Here is a 16516-nt window from a genome sequence, read left to right as displayed (position 1 = left end):
TCAAATGGGCTCATAGAAGCTGCTGCGCCGCCCACCTCCCCGGGGCGTGGTCCTTCCACTGGCTCCGCCCCTCCTCACTCAGAAGGGGCGGGCAGTTCCCTCGCGCGTTGGCTCAACGTCACCTCCTAAGGCAGGGTGTGTGCTGAGGGGTGAAGCAGCGATTTCCCAGCAGCCTCACCGCTTCCACCTATTTTTGCATACATTTAAATATTCCGAGCAAATAAATATCTCCCTGATTGCACTAAGCAGTGATTTTGAAGCCCACAACCCAGGCGCCAAAGCCCCTTGGTCTTTGCCCTAGAAACTACTCTCATCCTTTGGGACTCTGCTCTGGGAGTTGGAAGCAGCCCAGCAGCTTCCTGGACCTCTGCTTTCCTACTCAGTCAACCCTCTCCTGAGTGTGCTCCAAGCCTCCAACCTGTTATGGTTAATGTGGGGCAGAGGACAACAGCCTGCCCAAAGCAAATGGCCCTCAACCAGTTGGGAGGGGGCCATAAAACTCATGTAAAATTTGAGGACATCACATGAAAAAAAAGGAAGACAGGAAATATGGTTAAAGGTTAAAAACCAGGACACTGGAAGAGCAGCCTGAGCAAAGAACTCTTAACAGCACCTACTTCTCCTTACAGGTGTCTAAGGAGTCAGTGGGTGCAGCCCACAGGAACCTCTGCTTGCAGGTATGACTTAATGAGAGATCAGAAAATAGGTATTTCAGTTGCACAGCACCAACCAGCTTCCTCCTTATGGTTGTGATGGATGGCCAGCACCAGGACACAGTTGACACTGGCAACTCTGTGGATTCAGGAGATGGGTTGTGCATAAATGAGGCGAGGAGAGAAGTGGAGCTAGAATCTCAATAAGGGGTTCTAGAGAAGCTGTAAAAGGGGCTACAATATGATGTACCGTAGCTAAGTCTCCCTCTGGCTGCAGAGATGACAGATGTCAGGGGAGTCATGAACTGCATTAGGGACATATTTGGGACCATGTCCCCATGGAGGAGCCACCAACTCTCCAACAAGCCATTAAAACAAAATTAATACAGGCTGTCCCACTGGGTTGAATGTGCTCCAAGCTGCCACTGGAGAAGATGATCAGTTATTCACTCAAGAACTTGGCATAGTTCATCAACACTAGCTCCAGAAGCTAAAGCTAATTGCAAGAGGAAGAGGAAGACTTACCGTGTCATCCCAGGAGAAATGGGAGCTCCCCCCTGTTATTAGCAGAAGAGGGAATCAGAAGAGAGATGTATTCTCTGTTCTCCTTTCCTTTTATCCAGGGGTTAGCAACTTTTGGCACACAGCATATTAGGGCCCTGAGACAATTTGTTTATGTTGCGCATCCTCATGCACAGACTTCTCTGCCCCTAGTGGCCATAGTTCCTAAGTTTCCTGTACTCCTGGTAGTACTAAGTCTTATCTATATCATCACTGACAGGTGTTTGTGTAACCTGCTCTTTAAAATCTCCAGTGATGGAGATTCCATAACCTTGCTAGGCAATTCATTACAGTGCTTAACCACCCTGATAGGAAGGTTTTCCTAATGTCCAACTCAAAATGCCCTTGCTGTAATTTAAGCTCTTTGCTTTTAGTCCTATCCTCAAAGGTTAAAGAGAACAATTTTTATTCCTCTTTCTTGTAACAACCTTTTATGTACTTGAAAACTTTTATCGTATCCTTGCTGAGTCTTCTTCTCTGATCTAAATAAACCCATTTTTAAAAAAAATATTCCCTCATAGTCATGTTTTCTAGACCTTTAATCATTTTTATGACTCTCCTTTGAATCTGCTCCTAGTTTGTCCACATTTTTCCTGAAATATTGTGTCCAGAACTAGACACAATAGTCCAGCTGGGTTGGGTGGGTGGGTGGGTGGGTGTGTGTGTGTGTGTGTGTGTGTGAGAGAGAGAGAGAGAGAGAGAGAGAGAGAGCCTGGAGCTGGGGGTGAAAGGAGCTGTGGCTGAGGTGATAGCCCGGAGCTGGGGGTTAGAGGAGTTGAGGGTGTGTGATAACCCGGAGCTGGGGGTTCAGGGTACATGGGATGAGGGGAGCTGTTGCTGAAGGGAGCTGGGGGTGAGGGTGATAGCCCAGAGCTGGGGGGATTAGGGGAGCTGGGGGGGAGGTGATAGCCCAGAACTGGGGATTAGGAGAGCTGGGGGGGGGGGGGGGGTGATAGCCCAAAACTGGGGATTAGGAGAGCTGGGGGGGGTGATAGCCCAAAACTGGGGGTTAGGGAAGCTGGGGGGGGGGGTGATAGCCCAGAACTGGGGGTTAGGGGAGATGGGGGGGAGGTGATAGCCCAGAACTGGGGGTTAGGGGAGCTGGGGGGGAGTGATAGCCCAGAACTGAGGGTTAGGAGAGCTGGGGGGGAGGGTTAGGGTTAGGGGAACTGGGGGGTGATAGCCTAGAACTGGGGGTTAGGGGAGCTGGGGGGAGGTGATAGCCCAGAACTGGGGGTTAGGAGAGCTGGGGGGGAGGGTTAGGGTTAGGGGAACTGGGGGGGAGGGTTAGGGGAACTGGGGGGGGGTGATAGCCCAGAACTGGGGGTTAGGGGAGCTGGGGGGGAGGTGACAGCCCAGAACTGGGGGTTAGGGGAGCTGGGGGGGAGGTGATAGCCCAGAACTGGGGGGTTAGGGGAGCTGGGGGGGGTGATAGCCCGGGGCTGGGGAGTTAGGAAACCGGGGGGGGGGGGGTGATAGCCCGGGGCTGGGGAGTTAGGAAACTGGGAGGGGGGGGTGATAGCCCGGGGCTGGGGAGTTAGGAAACCGGGGGGGGGGGGTGATAGCCCGGGGCTGGGGAGTTAGGAAACTGGGAGGGGGGGGGTGATAGCCCGGGGCTGGGGAGTTAGGAAACCGGGGGGGGGGGTGATAGCCCGGGGCTGGGGAGTTAGGAAACTGGGAGGGGGGGGGGGTGATAGCCCGGGGCTGGGGAGTTAGGAAACCGGGGGGGGGGGGGTGATAGCCCGGGGCTGGGGGTTAGGGGAGCTGGGGGGGTGATAGCCCGGGGCTGGGGAGTTAGGAAACCGGGGGGGGGTGATAGCCCGGGGCGGGGGGGTGTATCCCTCCCCCACCACCGACCCCCGCCCTGCGCCAGGGGAGCGGAGCCTCCAGCCGGGGCAGTTCCGGAGAAGGGGCCGGGCTCCCGGGCGCAGGAGGCGGGGCCGCCGGTGCCGGCCGGCAGGAAGCAGTAGAAGGCTCTAGAGCGGAGACTGCCGCTCTCCGAGCTCCATGGCCCGCGCGGGCCGGGTGTCCGAGCTGCGCCGCGCCGGGAACGAGCAGTTCCGCAGCGGCCAGTACTGCCAGGCGGCCGCGCTCTACAGCCAGGCGCTGGGGCTGCTGGAGGCGGCAGGTACGGGCGGGGGCGGGCCCCGGGGGGGCGCAGCTGCCGTGTCCCGTGGGGGGGGAGGGCGCGGATCTGCTTCCCCTTGGGGCCCGGGGTCTGAACCCGCCTTTCCCCTCAGCCTGGGCCCGGGCCCTGGTGTTCAAAACGGCCCCTCCCCCGCATTCTGGGCGGAAGCGCCTTTCCCTCCCCTAAAATCACTGCTCTTCCCTGGCCCGTGGACTTGGGGAGGGTGTTAAAGCCTCCCCGCTCCCCTCCGTTCCCCCGCTTTCCCGTGGGCGCAGAGCTGCGTGTGCTCGTTCCTTTGAGCGATGGCATATGGCCCCGTGCCTGTGCCTTACACCGCTGCTGGGGCCCCAGGAGGTAGGTAGAGGCACTGAACCAGGTGCTGGGGAAAGGGAGACCATCCCTGTAGTGTGACCTCCACAGCTGAGCCCGATCCAGTATTTACAGGCATGGCTATTCAAACACAAATCACTAGGACACTGCAAGGGTTCATAAACTCTTCTCCCCCCCCCCCCCCCATTTGAAAATGGTTTCATATAGACAGCAAATGGATGTCCCTTTAATAGTCTAGGTGACAAAATGTCCACAAGGCTGCACCCCCACATCAGAGATGGGCAACCTAAGTTAGTGAGTGGGCCACATGAGTGGCCCTTCTTCATCTCACTGGGCCACATGATTGTTGTAACCAAGACAGTCTCCTGGGATAGGGTAGTTTTGGTAACTACGCTTGCATGCCTGGAATTTTCTGGTGTGCCGACTGAACCTTAGCGGCGCTTTGATTGGATGCAGAGGGAACGCATGGCTTTTACAGTCAGTGTTGTGTGCAGTCAGTATGCACCTCGCTTCACGTGCCCTTGCCTTAAGTGCATGTCACTTTAGTAATACCTGAAAGGAAAAAACTATGTAGACAGAAATGGCTGCGTCTAGATTGGCATGATTTTCCGGAAATGCTTTTAACGGAAAACTTTTCCGTTAAAAGCATTTTCAGAACAGAGCGTCTAGATTGGCACGCACGTTTTTCTGCAACAGCACTTTTGCGGAAAAGCGTCCGTGCCAATCTAGACGCACTTTTCCGCAAAAAAGCCCCGATCACCATTTTCGCGATCGGGGCTTTTTTGCGGAAAACAAATCTGAGCTGTCCACACCGGCGCTTTTGCACAAAAGCTTTATGCAAAAGGGACTTTTGCCTGAATGGGAGCAGAATAGTATTTCCGCAAGAAGCACTGATTTCTTACAGTAGGAAGTCAGTGCTTTTGCGGAAATTCAAGCGGCCAGTGTAGACAGCTGGCAAGTTTTTCCAGAAAAGCGGCTGATTTTCTAATAAAACTGGCCAGTGTAGACATAGCCAAATCAGCAGAATCTGTCAACCTTGCAGATGGGCAACAGTAAAAGTGTTTTGTAGGCCACACATAGAACCCCAATGGGTTAAGTGTTGCCCTCTGGCCAGAGGTTGCCCACCAGTGCCCTACACTGAACAGCTTTATGGACATATACAGCTTGACTTTGTTGCCATGCGTGTGTAAAAGAGTGTAAAGGAAGACCGCTGCAGGTCTTTAGGCCGCAAACTTACCCTGCCATAAAGTTACTAGTGCTTTTTGAAACTCTTCTGCAAGCCATGACGTTTCACTAACTCTGACTACCACCATATGGTGTGTCTACCTATTGCACCATTGAAAAGGCCAAATTACTGAATTATGGACAGGTGAAAAAGAGACAGCCTGGCAGCTAGGTAGTTGTAAGCTCCAAGCCTAGAATCTGATCCTTACGTTGGGCAGTTCACTTAGCCTGCCTCTCTCTCTTCATCTTTAGGACAGGGAAAATAGTGTTTTTCTGCCTCTCAGGAGGCCTGAGGATTAATTAGCTAATGCTTTGGAGATAAAAAATGTTGAGTACTATTGCTAGTACCGATAGTGATATCAGCAGTAAACCTCTCTGTTCTTTCTCCATCCGTGACTTGAATACCTGTAATTGCCACGGTGCATGGAGTCTTGCTTTCTGCAGCAAGTGGCTGCCTCAAATGAGGTAGCTTTAAGGTCTATTGAATACTGTTATGCACGTCACAATTTGATTTGTTTTGTTTTCTGTCTCTGCTCTTAGGGGAGAGGAATGCTGAAGAAGCAAGTGTCCTCTATTCAAACAGAGCTGCCTGCTACTTGAAAGATGGAAATTGTAGTCTCTGTGTTAAGGACTGTTCAGTGTAAGTGTAACCCACACACCTAGTGTGGTTCATTGTTGCACATGGTGACACTTAGACCACTTCCAGCAAGAGATAAGAACAAGGGAGCTCCACAGCCTGAGCTGAAAGCCAGTTGGCTTTATAGCTCAAGCTGTAAAGGCTCCTACACTAATGGTCCCAGGTTCATACTGCCCAGTGGCAGTTAAATAAGCATCTTCTATCTAGAGATAGAGACAGGATTGAATATAGAATTTGCTATATATGTACCCTGTTATGCGGTGATGATATTCTGTCCTGATATAAGGAAATGAATCTTTTTTAGTTTCTCTTTTACTCCATTATGAATATTTTACTCTGTTGGGGTCAAGTATAGGCAGATTCTGCTCTCAGTTATATTGGTATGAATCTGTATTCGCATAGGTGTAATTGAGAACTAGATTTGGCCCATACTTTTTGAAGAATTAGGTCAAGGATTTTGGTCACTCCCCACTCCAAATGCCTCTTTCCCAAACACTTGGAATGTGGTATGACAGAGACTTGTTCCTCAGTAAGAGGCAAATTTAAGACTATGGCTATGAGATCCTAGACAAACCTGGAAAAGGCCTCATAGCTCATGTAGGTTATGCCTTCACTGTGTCCACAAAAAAAGTGTTGCTAACCTGAGTTAACGCTGGTTTAAAATAGCAATGATTACACAATAACTTGACATAACCCTAATCTGCCCTCTCCATCTCTTTTGGAAAACTGTAGCCAGATGCTCTTACCTTTAGGGAACAATTAAGTCTGTATAGCACCAACAGCATGTTACATATACACTCAGCTCTGAAGACAAAGGTTCTGTCTTAAACAGCTTACTACCCCAACTAGTGCAGTGGGATTCTGTGGTTGCCGTATCACTATTTCTTTATCCGTCTTGGAAATCGAAACTTTGAAGTGGAGGGGTAGCCATGTTGGTTCCAGGATATTGGAGAGACTAGGACCAACTTCTGCTAGTGACAACGATGAGCTTTCAAGCTACACAGAGCTCTTCTTAAAGTATTAGAAAGGTATTCTGAGTGTCACAGCTAAATACAAGGTGGTACAGATTAAGCATAAATAGCACATAATATGTATTAATTACACTTCTGCAGTGTACTAACTACACCTATGTGTAGCTCAAAAGCTTGTCTCTTTCACCACAGAATTTGGTCCAGTAAAAGATATTACAGCACTCAACTTGTTTCTCTAAGCTTAAAATATGACAGGTGAGCTGTTTCTCCTCCCCCCCCCATACATTATTCTGGTGTGGATTGGTTAAGAGCCTTCTGCCTATCCTAGTATGTTTCATAAGCAATCAAATGGATAGGAATAAATTTTAAAACAAGTTTTAATGCTAGTGGAATTATTTTAAGTATGGAGAACCTACCTATTGCAGCAAGGAATGAACCATTAATTCTATTTGGAGCAGTGTTCTGGATAGCATAACCTTTCTTCTTTACTAAACAGGTTTTATCCTTTTTTTATTAGACAGTCCCTCAAATTGGTCTTTGTGATTGTCATTGGGAGAGAAGATTAATATTTTCTTTCTTTAACCACTAGTTACGTTATCACAGGAATGAGAGATGAAAAAATTCACCAAAGTACCCACTTCTGCAGCATTTGTTCCCTACGTGGAGGAATCTGATATTAAATAATTGACTTTCTGACTACCTCTCTGATTAATTTAGCTCAGGTGGCTCAATGAGCTGTGTTGCTTTCTCCCCACTGATCTAGTGCATTGGACCTGGTCCCTTTTGGAATCAAACCCCTACTGAGGCGGGCAGCAGGCTATGAAGCTCTGGAGAGATACCAGTTGGCCTATGTGGACTACAAGACTATTTTACAAGTTGACTGCACTGTACCAGCTGCGCATGATGGTGTCAACAGGTAACTCCTAACTCCATATAGTTATGCAGATCAGAATTGAATGTACAGTAAGTACTCGTTTAACATGTGCCCACTTAACAAGTTTTTGCAATAGCATGATTTTTTGGGGAATGTTTTTCGAATAACACGTCCATCTTCGAAATAACACGAAAATAATCAAGTGGCAGACTACTTTGCGCGGCAGTATAAGTTGGTGAAAACGGTGGTAATATGCATGAGCGGATGAATACACGTGGTCACAGCACTCCTCTGCTCACTCCACTTTGTGTTTTAACAGACTGCGGCAACTTGTGTTGCTAGATATCTAATGTTGACGTTGACAACCAGCACTAACAAAAAATTGATTTTGCCACCACCACCTGAAATGCAACCCCCATCTTTTCCATTATCTTTAATGGGAAAATTGACCCCGCATATCACATTTTTGCTTAGCACGAACATTTTCAGAAACACATCTAAGGTGTTAAATGAGGAATTACTGTACAGCAGATCTCATTCAGTTGCCTCTGCAAATCCAGCTCCACATTACAAGGAGCAGGTTGGGTGCATTGGAATGCTTTTTAAATACAGAGATCCAGTTGTTGTGTGATCTAACATCTCTTCTGTGGTGTGAGCTCTTTGGTAATATTTGCTGCCAGCTCTATAGATGCCTGTTCCCATCAAGTTGCTACTTCCTTCTATTATAGCTAAGAAATAACTCCATTTGGCCATGCAACTCTTCAAATTGCCACCTGAAGTCTCCTTGGCACCTTTCTGTTCCCAAGAGGGCTGAGAATAGTTTGTATAGACACAGTGGCTTCAAAGTAGGAATAAGAGATCCTCCGGAATAGGGCTTTATTCCGGAGGATCGGGCCAGTCTAGACGCTTTTTTTCCGGCTTTTCCCCAAGCCGGAAAAAAGCGGCGGACATGTTTATTTAAATCCGCGGGGGATATTTAAATCCCCCGCGGATTTCCCTATTCCCACTTTCAAAATTAGCATGCCCCTTCCGAAAAAGGGGCCAGTGTAGACGTAGCCAGTGTGTTCTACAAAACTAGTTTTGTGATGAGCAAACAGCATCTGAACCTCTGTGCCACTCCATGTTTTCTTATGTTTCAATGCACTGGTGAATTCTAGTGAATTCCTAGCTCCCTTCCTATATTTTCTCGATATCGACAATGCCAAAAGCAGGAAGAGACTTCTTTCACTGAAACCCTTTGTGTATGAAGAGCTTAGTTTTACTTTTCACAAAAGGGAAAGAGAAACTTTCCTTGGCACCTGAGCTGACAGAAATTGGAAAAGGGGACCTGGACAAGAAATATGGAGAATATGTAGAGACTGAAGCTTGTTTTAGATGCATTTTAAGTTTGTTGCAAAAAAAAGTATATAACATTAGCTTATAAACTGCTGTTTGTGGTAACTGGATAGTCTTTTTTTTTTTTTTTTTTTTTTTTTAAAGCTTCCTTTCTGAATGGCATTTCAGGCACAGATGTTCTGTTTATCTGCTCATTGCCCCAGATAGCCAGATCTCCTCATGAAGAAGCATGGCCTTGTGGTTCAGATTCAGGACTGAGTCAGGAGGTCAAGATTCCAGTCCTGGCTCTGCTACCAATTCACTGTATGAAGACATGGGTGTACAAGAGGCTTAAGTCACTAAATATTTGAACTACTCAAAGACAAACACTAAAACAACAGTTTTCCTACCGAAAAGGCACTTTTTCCTGGCTGCACGCAGTTAGCAGGGCTGCATGCACAGTGGTCGCAATAATTGCTCGGTTAGGTGGCCTGCTCTGTCAGCAGACTTGGAAGCTGCATAGACTATATCTCTATTTCCAGAATGACAAAAGTCCTGTTGGAGAAGGATGGCCTCGAGTGGCGCCAGAAGCTCCCACCAATCCCTTCAGTTCCTCTTTCTGCTCAGCGAAGATGGGACTTACCTTCTGCAGGAAGCCAGGAGGCTGCCAGAAAACACAAACCTAATGAAACTACATCTGTAGAAAAACATGGTGAGCCTTTCCCACATTTAGCTAGCACATGGAATTGTGGGACTAAGACAGGACAGGAAAGTACAAGGCATCTGCTAAACTTGGCTGGGTCCTTAAGGCATTGGCCTTGATCTCAGGAAAAGTAGTCTCAGTTCCTGGCTCTGCCACAGACTCCCTGTGTGACTTTGGCCAATTCTCTGTCTCTACAATGGGGATAATATAATACATTCTTCCACCATTTGTCCATAATGGTAAGCTCTTTAAGGCAAAGCCTGTCTCGTACAGTGGGGTATTATTCTTGTATGGTATATGTAAACTTTAGTATAGGGTGGGGAACCTCTGGCCCACAGGCTACATATGCTTCATCAGATTTAGCTGCTAGTGGGTTCCCAGGTGATGTGGTTCAACATTTCTGGACAATGGAAGCTGTGGGTCGCAGTAGCCTGGGATGCAGGTTCCCCGTCCCTGCTTTAGTATCTACTGTATATTTGAGAGAGTCCATCTCTTTGTTCAAGAACTCAAACAGTGAGAGCTAGGACCACCACATTCAGTATACAGCTTCCTCTTCTAACTTAAAGCAAGGTAAGGGTTTGGTTGTGTGGGAAAATGGGAAGCTCCTGGCATAGGATTGATTCTCATAAAACCATACTGAAAAAAGACAGAATCACCAAGCAGGTGAAAGGGACTGGCTGGGAGTGTGCCTTCCGCCCCCGTCCTCATATGAGACTGCACCAGGCCTGAATCTCCTACTCTAAGGCACCCTTTAGGAAGGGCGGGGGGGAACCTGAAGCTCCCCTGCCCCTTCCCTCCCCCCCACCCCATTTGCTGGCAGCTCCCCTTTGTCAGGAAGTATGGGGGAAGTTCACAGTTCAGTTTTTTTGCATTCCTGGTTGGGGAGCGCAGGGGGCAGAAGAACCTGGACCTGCCCCAGATGGGGGACATACACCCCTCTTCTGGCTGTGCTTGCTGGAGCTGTCTCAGCCATGGAGAGGCGCTTCTCACCTGGCCCCAAGATGCTATGGTGAGAGAGGCCTGGGGTAGTCTTCTCTCCTTGGGGCAGCTTGCATGATGACCCCTTCATCCACGGCCCCACCCCAGAGCAATGATTTAAATTAAGCATGTACATTTTAATTTTATTTTCCAAAAAACAAAAATTAATGGAGTTAAGGACCCAAGCAACACTAGGTAAATCTTGTAGTAATACATATAATAAATACTAAAAAGCCAGTTACTCCATTCTGTATCCTGTTGCTGACCAGTCATCCCCTCAGGATTCTTAAACTCTGCTGAACAAGGAATGAAAGTTTTAATCGCTGAATTTTATCAGATGTGTGATTCTATAGCCAACTCCTCCTCCTGTGGCCTCTATTCCTTCGGGCACATCTAGCCATTTCATTCTCAGTGAAGCTGTGGTGCCCAGATATTTAGGTAGGTTTCTGTCCAAAGATAATCTTCCCACAGTGCAGGTCTTCGGGAGAATTCAGGCTTTTCTGTGGTTACTTAGGTTTTCATACTTAAAAAGCTCTAATTTTTATTAACTGTATTGATCAGTCATTAACACGTGACTGCTCAGCTCTTTTTTTATATAGCACTATGTTCTCTTAAATACAACTTCCAGTGCCTACTGCTGCTATGATTGAAAGAGCAAAAACTCTGAAGCAAGAAGGAAATGAACTTGTGAAGACAGGGAACCATAAAAAAGCTATTGAAAAGTACAGCGAGAGTCTAAAACTCTGTAATCGGGAAAGTGCGATATACACCAACAGGTAAAGTACAAGCACCTGTTTACTTTATTTCCCTTTGGGGCACTCCTTAAATAACTGCAGTAACTCTTTCCAAATTGGGACCCAATCCTGTTCTCTCATGCTCACACACAGCTCCCACTTACATGAATGGGAGCTTTGTGCATGCATAATGGGTAGAGTTTTTCCTTTAACATCGATCAGTGTTGGTCTCTGATCAGAATACATAGCTTTGTGTATTATGTGTATGGGAGATTAGGGGAAGTATTTTCTCTGCATAACCTATGTTTGCTCTGCAAGTAGGGATGCTTTTATTTTCCAAAGAGGCTTTCAGGAGACTGCATGGAAATTCAAAGTTTAAATTGTTAAGTTTTGTTTTTCTTTTCTAATCTTTGGTTCTGCTAAGAATGTCCTGGTTTTGGTGATACAATGACTTATCTGAAACCTCTGTTACTTGTGGTGAATTTAAAGGCAGCTAGAGAGGATTTTCCAGGACAGTATAACCGTAGAAACTCTTAAAATGACAGCTGAGGAATGAAAACAATTGAGAAAAATATTAATTCTTGCAGATTTGTGGAGCTATTATTTTCTTCTCCTTTTTATCCAAAATAAATACTGAGCTGAGGAAATGAAAAGATTTTTAGTAGTTAGTAGAATTAACTAAATTTATAGAGAAGTTTTAAAAAATATATGATTAAAGGGCAGCTTGTGACTGGGAAGAGGTTGAGACGAGGTCTTCTTTGGGTACATGTATGCTGCACATATGATTTGCCTTGCCTTGGTTTAAAAAATCCTATCAGTCATTGCAGGGTTTGTACAGTGACTCTGTCCAAGAAAGAAACTTAGCTGAGATTGAATATAGTGCCCCAAAGCAGGGGTCATTGTAGCTGACTACTTGTTGCCTGAAACATTTAATCAACATTGTCTTATGCCAGAGCTCTTTGTTACCTGTCTCTGAAGCAGTACAAGGAAGCAATACAAGACTGCACAGATGCTCTGGGGTTAGATGCTAAAAATATTAAGGCATTTTACAGACGCGCTCAAGCATTTAAAGAACTAAAGGTAAGTGCAAAGGAGTTTCAGACCCCTTTCAGGACTGCAGTAGAGCAGCTGCATTCTCACAGGCATCAAAGAATCTTGAAATCACAACTGTGGAACTTCCATAGACCATTTATAATGCACTTTTTGGGAAATAACTATAAATTTACTACCTAATTATCCTAAGGTCTGGCACATAATGAAGGAAGATTCCTAGTACTTTCACTGTCTGACAGCTGTATAGATATGTGCAAATCTGTTTGGGAGAACAGAGAGACCTGAATCAGGGTGTTTGCCCTTTTAAAATGGTCCTGCAAGTCATGTTTTCTGGAAATAATGCTTGTTTTACTTTAATGAAGTCATTAGCAGCTAACTTCACCTTCCTGTGGATTTGTCATTTGCTAGCTTCAGGTCTCTTGCTGCATTGAGTTGCCTGAAATTCCTGGGACCAGCTAGATCCTGTGTGTGGGATTGAAAATGCCTATAGAATTTATTAATTTTTTTTTGGGGGGGAGCAAATAGCTGTAGTTAAGATTTAGGCTAATAGTGGGGTTCTACAATATTTCATCAGTTAATGCAGCTGGAGTTAAATGATCTGTAATCTAGGTATAATATTAGAATAATTGTATGACTGGAGGAAGTTAATGCATGAGTGTCCCCTCCAGAGTGCATTTGCCATATAAACAAAGTGCCTTTCTAGTCTCCAGTTCACGTGCATTATAAAACAGCTATGCTGTTGTCAGTCTCTTCTGTAAGAAGCACATGTGAAGTAAAAGAGGCTATGGCAGGTACAGTTACGCAGCACGTGTACTGGTAAGAACCATTTACTATTGGGCTAGTTCTTCAGTGTGTGAAGGCCAACCTTAAAAAATGTTAGCATTTTCAGTGTTTTAAAAATGCGTTTTGCTTCTAGGATTACAAATCAAGCATGGCCGACATTACCAGCCTTCTGAAAATTGAACCAAAGAACACAGCTGCACAGAAGCTACTGCAAGAACTGAACAAGAACTTAAAATAAAAAGCAGAATTAAATCTGTCTGCTCTTTACTGCAGAAGACAGGCTTTCCTTTTAATACTCATGCAGGGGCCAACACCGTACAGCCAGCTCTGAAATCTACCATCCTGATTTGCTGAGTAGTAGCTAGTTCTCTACTGCTTAATTACATGTACATTAGTATGTATCATTATTATCAAAACTGGTATCTCCCTGTAAGATCTTTAAAGGTTTTAAATAACCCTGTCTTTGAAAAGCATTCATCTTAATTTCCTTGATATAAGGGAATTGTTTGTAACTGTATTGTTTAAATTAATCTGTTTGCAAAGATGGGTAAAGGGGATAGGACTCCTCCTCTTTTGGCTGAGGCGTGTCTTCAAGAGCAGTAAATTGCATTTATGTATATGTATTGCAGTTGGAGAGAAGCAGATCTATTGTGTCTAGTGGGGCTGCTTACTTAAGCAAGCCACTTACAGGGGCTGCTGCATGAGAAACTAAAGGCAGGGTTTCCCTAGTAAAGTTCAACTCCTTTAAATATGAGTGAGACCTCAACATGAATAAATGGCTCAGGTGTTTCCTCTTTTAGCTGGTGCCTACTGGCCTAAAGAAGCTTTTGTTTGGAATAACTGTTCAGAAGCTTGTGGCTTCTTCTATATCGCTCTTCTTCTTCACCAAAATAGCTACCCACTCTTTAAAATTTCCTTGATACTGTATTTGTGGGCTGTCTTTAATGCACTGCATAAGTTTGGGTCCCAAGTGCTTTGAACCCTCAGAGCTACTTTCTAAATAATGTTTTAGCTTTGGTTTATGTCTCGGTGACCAGCTGCTATTACTACTAGTACAGGCAAGAGGCTGTATAATAGTTCTTCACAGGGGCCTCATGTGAGGTACCATCTTCCTCCATCAGAGACTTACAAGCATGTTATATTCTGATTCTTCCCAGCTGATGGTGGTAATGAAGTTATTTGTTAATACTGAGACTGAAATAGATACGATTTGTTTGGCAAAGCTACTGTATGAACAATGCAACTCCTATTAAAAAGCCAGCATATGTTACAGCTGTATGTTATTAGAATTGGGTATTTAACACTGGGCTTTGTGCATATGTTGCTACCATAATTGTTGCTGGTGGCAGGCAAGACTTTAATCTTTTGCCAGTATAAAGTACTATTTCCTGTGTGCTTATGGTCTAAGAGCACCCACTGTGTAATGGAACTACAGAGATATTTATATACTGATAAAAACACAGCTGTTTTCCAAACTTCTATCTAGGTGTATGCTTAGGTTGTTGGATTGTTGCATCCAGCAGAACAACAGTCTTACAGCATAGCTCCAGTGAGAAACAGAAGTGCTGACAAATCCTAACTGGAGATGTTTTCAGGACACTTACTACCAGCAAGTGTTGACTACTCACACTGAAGTACATGGAGTCTGCTCTTCCCACCTATCATTCCTCCTGCAAGATGAGTGAATGTTGGTTTTATTTCCACTTCTAATCTCTAGTAGGGTTGGGAATGTTACTGGTTAGCCAGTGGGGGGCTGGAGCAGCCCTGTAGGGGCTGCTGCAGCTGGAAAAGGGGAGTGCTCTAGCCTGCTCCGTGCAGCCCCTGTCTGGTGTAGGAGGAGGACTACCCCACCCCATCTGCAGGAGAGCAACAGGTTAATTAAACAGGATTTTATATCCCTACTCAGGACAGCTCAATATTTTTGAATTCAGGAATTATACAATGCCCTCACGATGTTAATGTAGCAAATAGCTTTTTTCTCAGCAAAGAAAGTGTGTGTTCACTTCACGGCCACACAGCTGTACTGTAACACTTCACCTTTTATTGTAAAATCTGTTTACCTTTGCAGCTGCAGGAAAAAACCTCAAACCATGAATTGCATGCAGTGATGTCTACAGCAAGCCTAGACCTGTAGGTCCAAGCTTCCATGGGCTCTTTATGACATAGCTATACTATGGCAGGCCCCCAATTTATGACCCCCCACACTTATGACCTTTTCTGTAACTGCAGAAGGGGCTGAAATCGACTTGTGTCCTCAGCCCCGCATTTACGACGGCGTACAACGTACAGACTCGAGTTACGACGCGCCCCCCCCCCCCCCCCCAACTTGACACAATCTCCAGGACGGATCATGTTACAAGTCAGAGGCAGCCCATATGAGCCATTCTGCTGCACACAGACAGGTATCTACTATTAGGTTTCATCTTTGTGTTGCCAGGTCCTGCCTGCAGTCTGCCTCTTCAGTCTTCCTCAAAAGAGAGAGCTGAGTGGAAGACAGCATCTTGTCCCTCTGCTAGCCCATGGAGCCAGATAGCAGGGAATCAGCTAAGTAGCGTAGGAGGCTGGTTAGTGGTACTGCCTCAGAAATGCTAGGGGCTTGACTTAGTAATCTCCCAGTCTGGTGTGGTGAGAGACCAGGGGCTATCCTCTCTCCTGGGGCAACCTGCATACTAAACCCCTCAGGCCCGCCCCTCCCAGAGCAATGATTTAAAAGCAAGCGTGTACATTTTCATTTTATTATCCAAAACATAAAAATTCAATTAAGGACCAGAGCAACACCAGGCAAAGTGTCTAAATTATAAATCAACTAATATAAATAGCATAGTTACATTTCAGTATATAGAGCATCACAAACAAGTCATTGAAATCTGAATTTGTACTGACTTCAGCAGTGCTTTCTATGTAGCCTGTTGTAAAACTAGGCAAATATCAAGCTGTGCTAATATACCCCTGAGGAGACTTCTCAACCAGGAACATACATACCCCTGAGGATATGCAGAATCACTACTGCCCTAAGCCATTAATACTTGGACAGTAATAGGCCCATGAATACCATCTAACATTGAAATACACTGTCTCCATCCTAAAGTGGAAATGTTTAGATGGGAAGTATCAGGCAGTTGAAAGTGAAAAACCTCATCTTTGTTATAGAGCCTAAATTGTAAATACAGCTATGCTTAGAGTGAGCACATTGCATTCAGGTAGTTTCACAAAGTAACCACAGGAACCCATGTCTACACTCCTGGCCATTCTTGGGCAAGAATCTGCAGAGCATCCACACTGCCCACCCATTCTTGCACAAGGAAATTTACAGTACAGTGTGGTGAGGGCTTCTTGCGCAAGTGCTACACTTATCGGCTACGTCTACACTGGCCCCTTCTCCGAAAGGGGCATGCTAATTTTACAGGTCGTAATAGGGAAATCCGCGGGGGATTTAAATATCCCCCGCGACATTTAAATAAAAATGTCCACCGCTTTTTTCCGGCTTTTAGAAAAGCCGGAAAAGAGCGTCTACACTGGCCCCGATCCTCCGGAAAAAAGCCCTTTTCCAGAGGATCTCTTATTTCTACTTCA

General features: G+C 45.8%; 1 protein-coding gene across 1 annotated transcript; it reads left to right on the top strand.

Moving 5' to 3' along the window:
• The first annotated feature begins 3136 nt into the window (after window positions 1–3136).
• Window positions 3137–14213, top strand: TOMM34 (translocase of outer mitochondrial membrane 34). Its single transcript, XM_075901271.1, has 7 exons — window positions 3137–3342; window positions 5437–5536; window positions 7268–7420; window positions 9235–9404; window positions 11002–11149; window positions 12061–12187; window positions 13077–14213. The coding sequence occupies exons 1-7, from the start codon at window positions 3222–3224 to the stop codon at window positions 13179–13181; spliced, it is 924 nt and encodes a 307-aa protein (XP_075757386.1). The 5' UTR covers window positions 3137–3221; the 3' UTR covers window positions 13182–14213.
• Window positions 14214–16516: the final 2303 nt, after the last annotated feature.

The sequence above is a fragment of the Pelodiscus sinensis genome, chromosome 18 (genome assembly GCF_049634645.1).
Source record: "Pelodiscus sinensis isolate JC-2024 chromosome 18, ASM4963464v1, whole genome shotgun sequence".
Taxonomy (NCBI): Eukaryota; Metazoa; Chordata; order Testudines; family Trionychidae; genus Pelodiscus; species Pelodiscus sinensis.
The sequence above is the reverse complement of the archived record's forward strand: the minus strand, read 5'-3'. Positions and strand labels throughout refer to the sequence as shown.

Bases quoted from the DNA above. Each gene is read 5' to 3' on its own strand.
- TOMM34 (XM_075901271.1), top strand. From the start codon at position 3,222: ATGGCCCGCGCGGGCCGGGTGTCCGAGCTGCGCCGCGCCGGGAACGAG. The intron at 3,343-5,436 runs GTACGGGCGGGG...CTCTGCTCTTAG, and splicing joins GGGGCTGCTGGAGGCGGCAG to GGGAGAGGAATGCTGAAGAA. The intron at 5,537-7,267 runs GTAAGTGTAACC...CCACTGATCTAG, and splicing joins TGTGTTAAGGACTGTTCAGT to TGCATTGGACCTGGTCCCTT.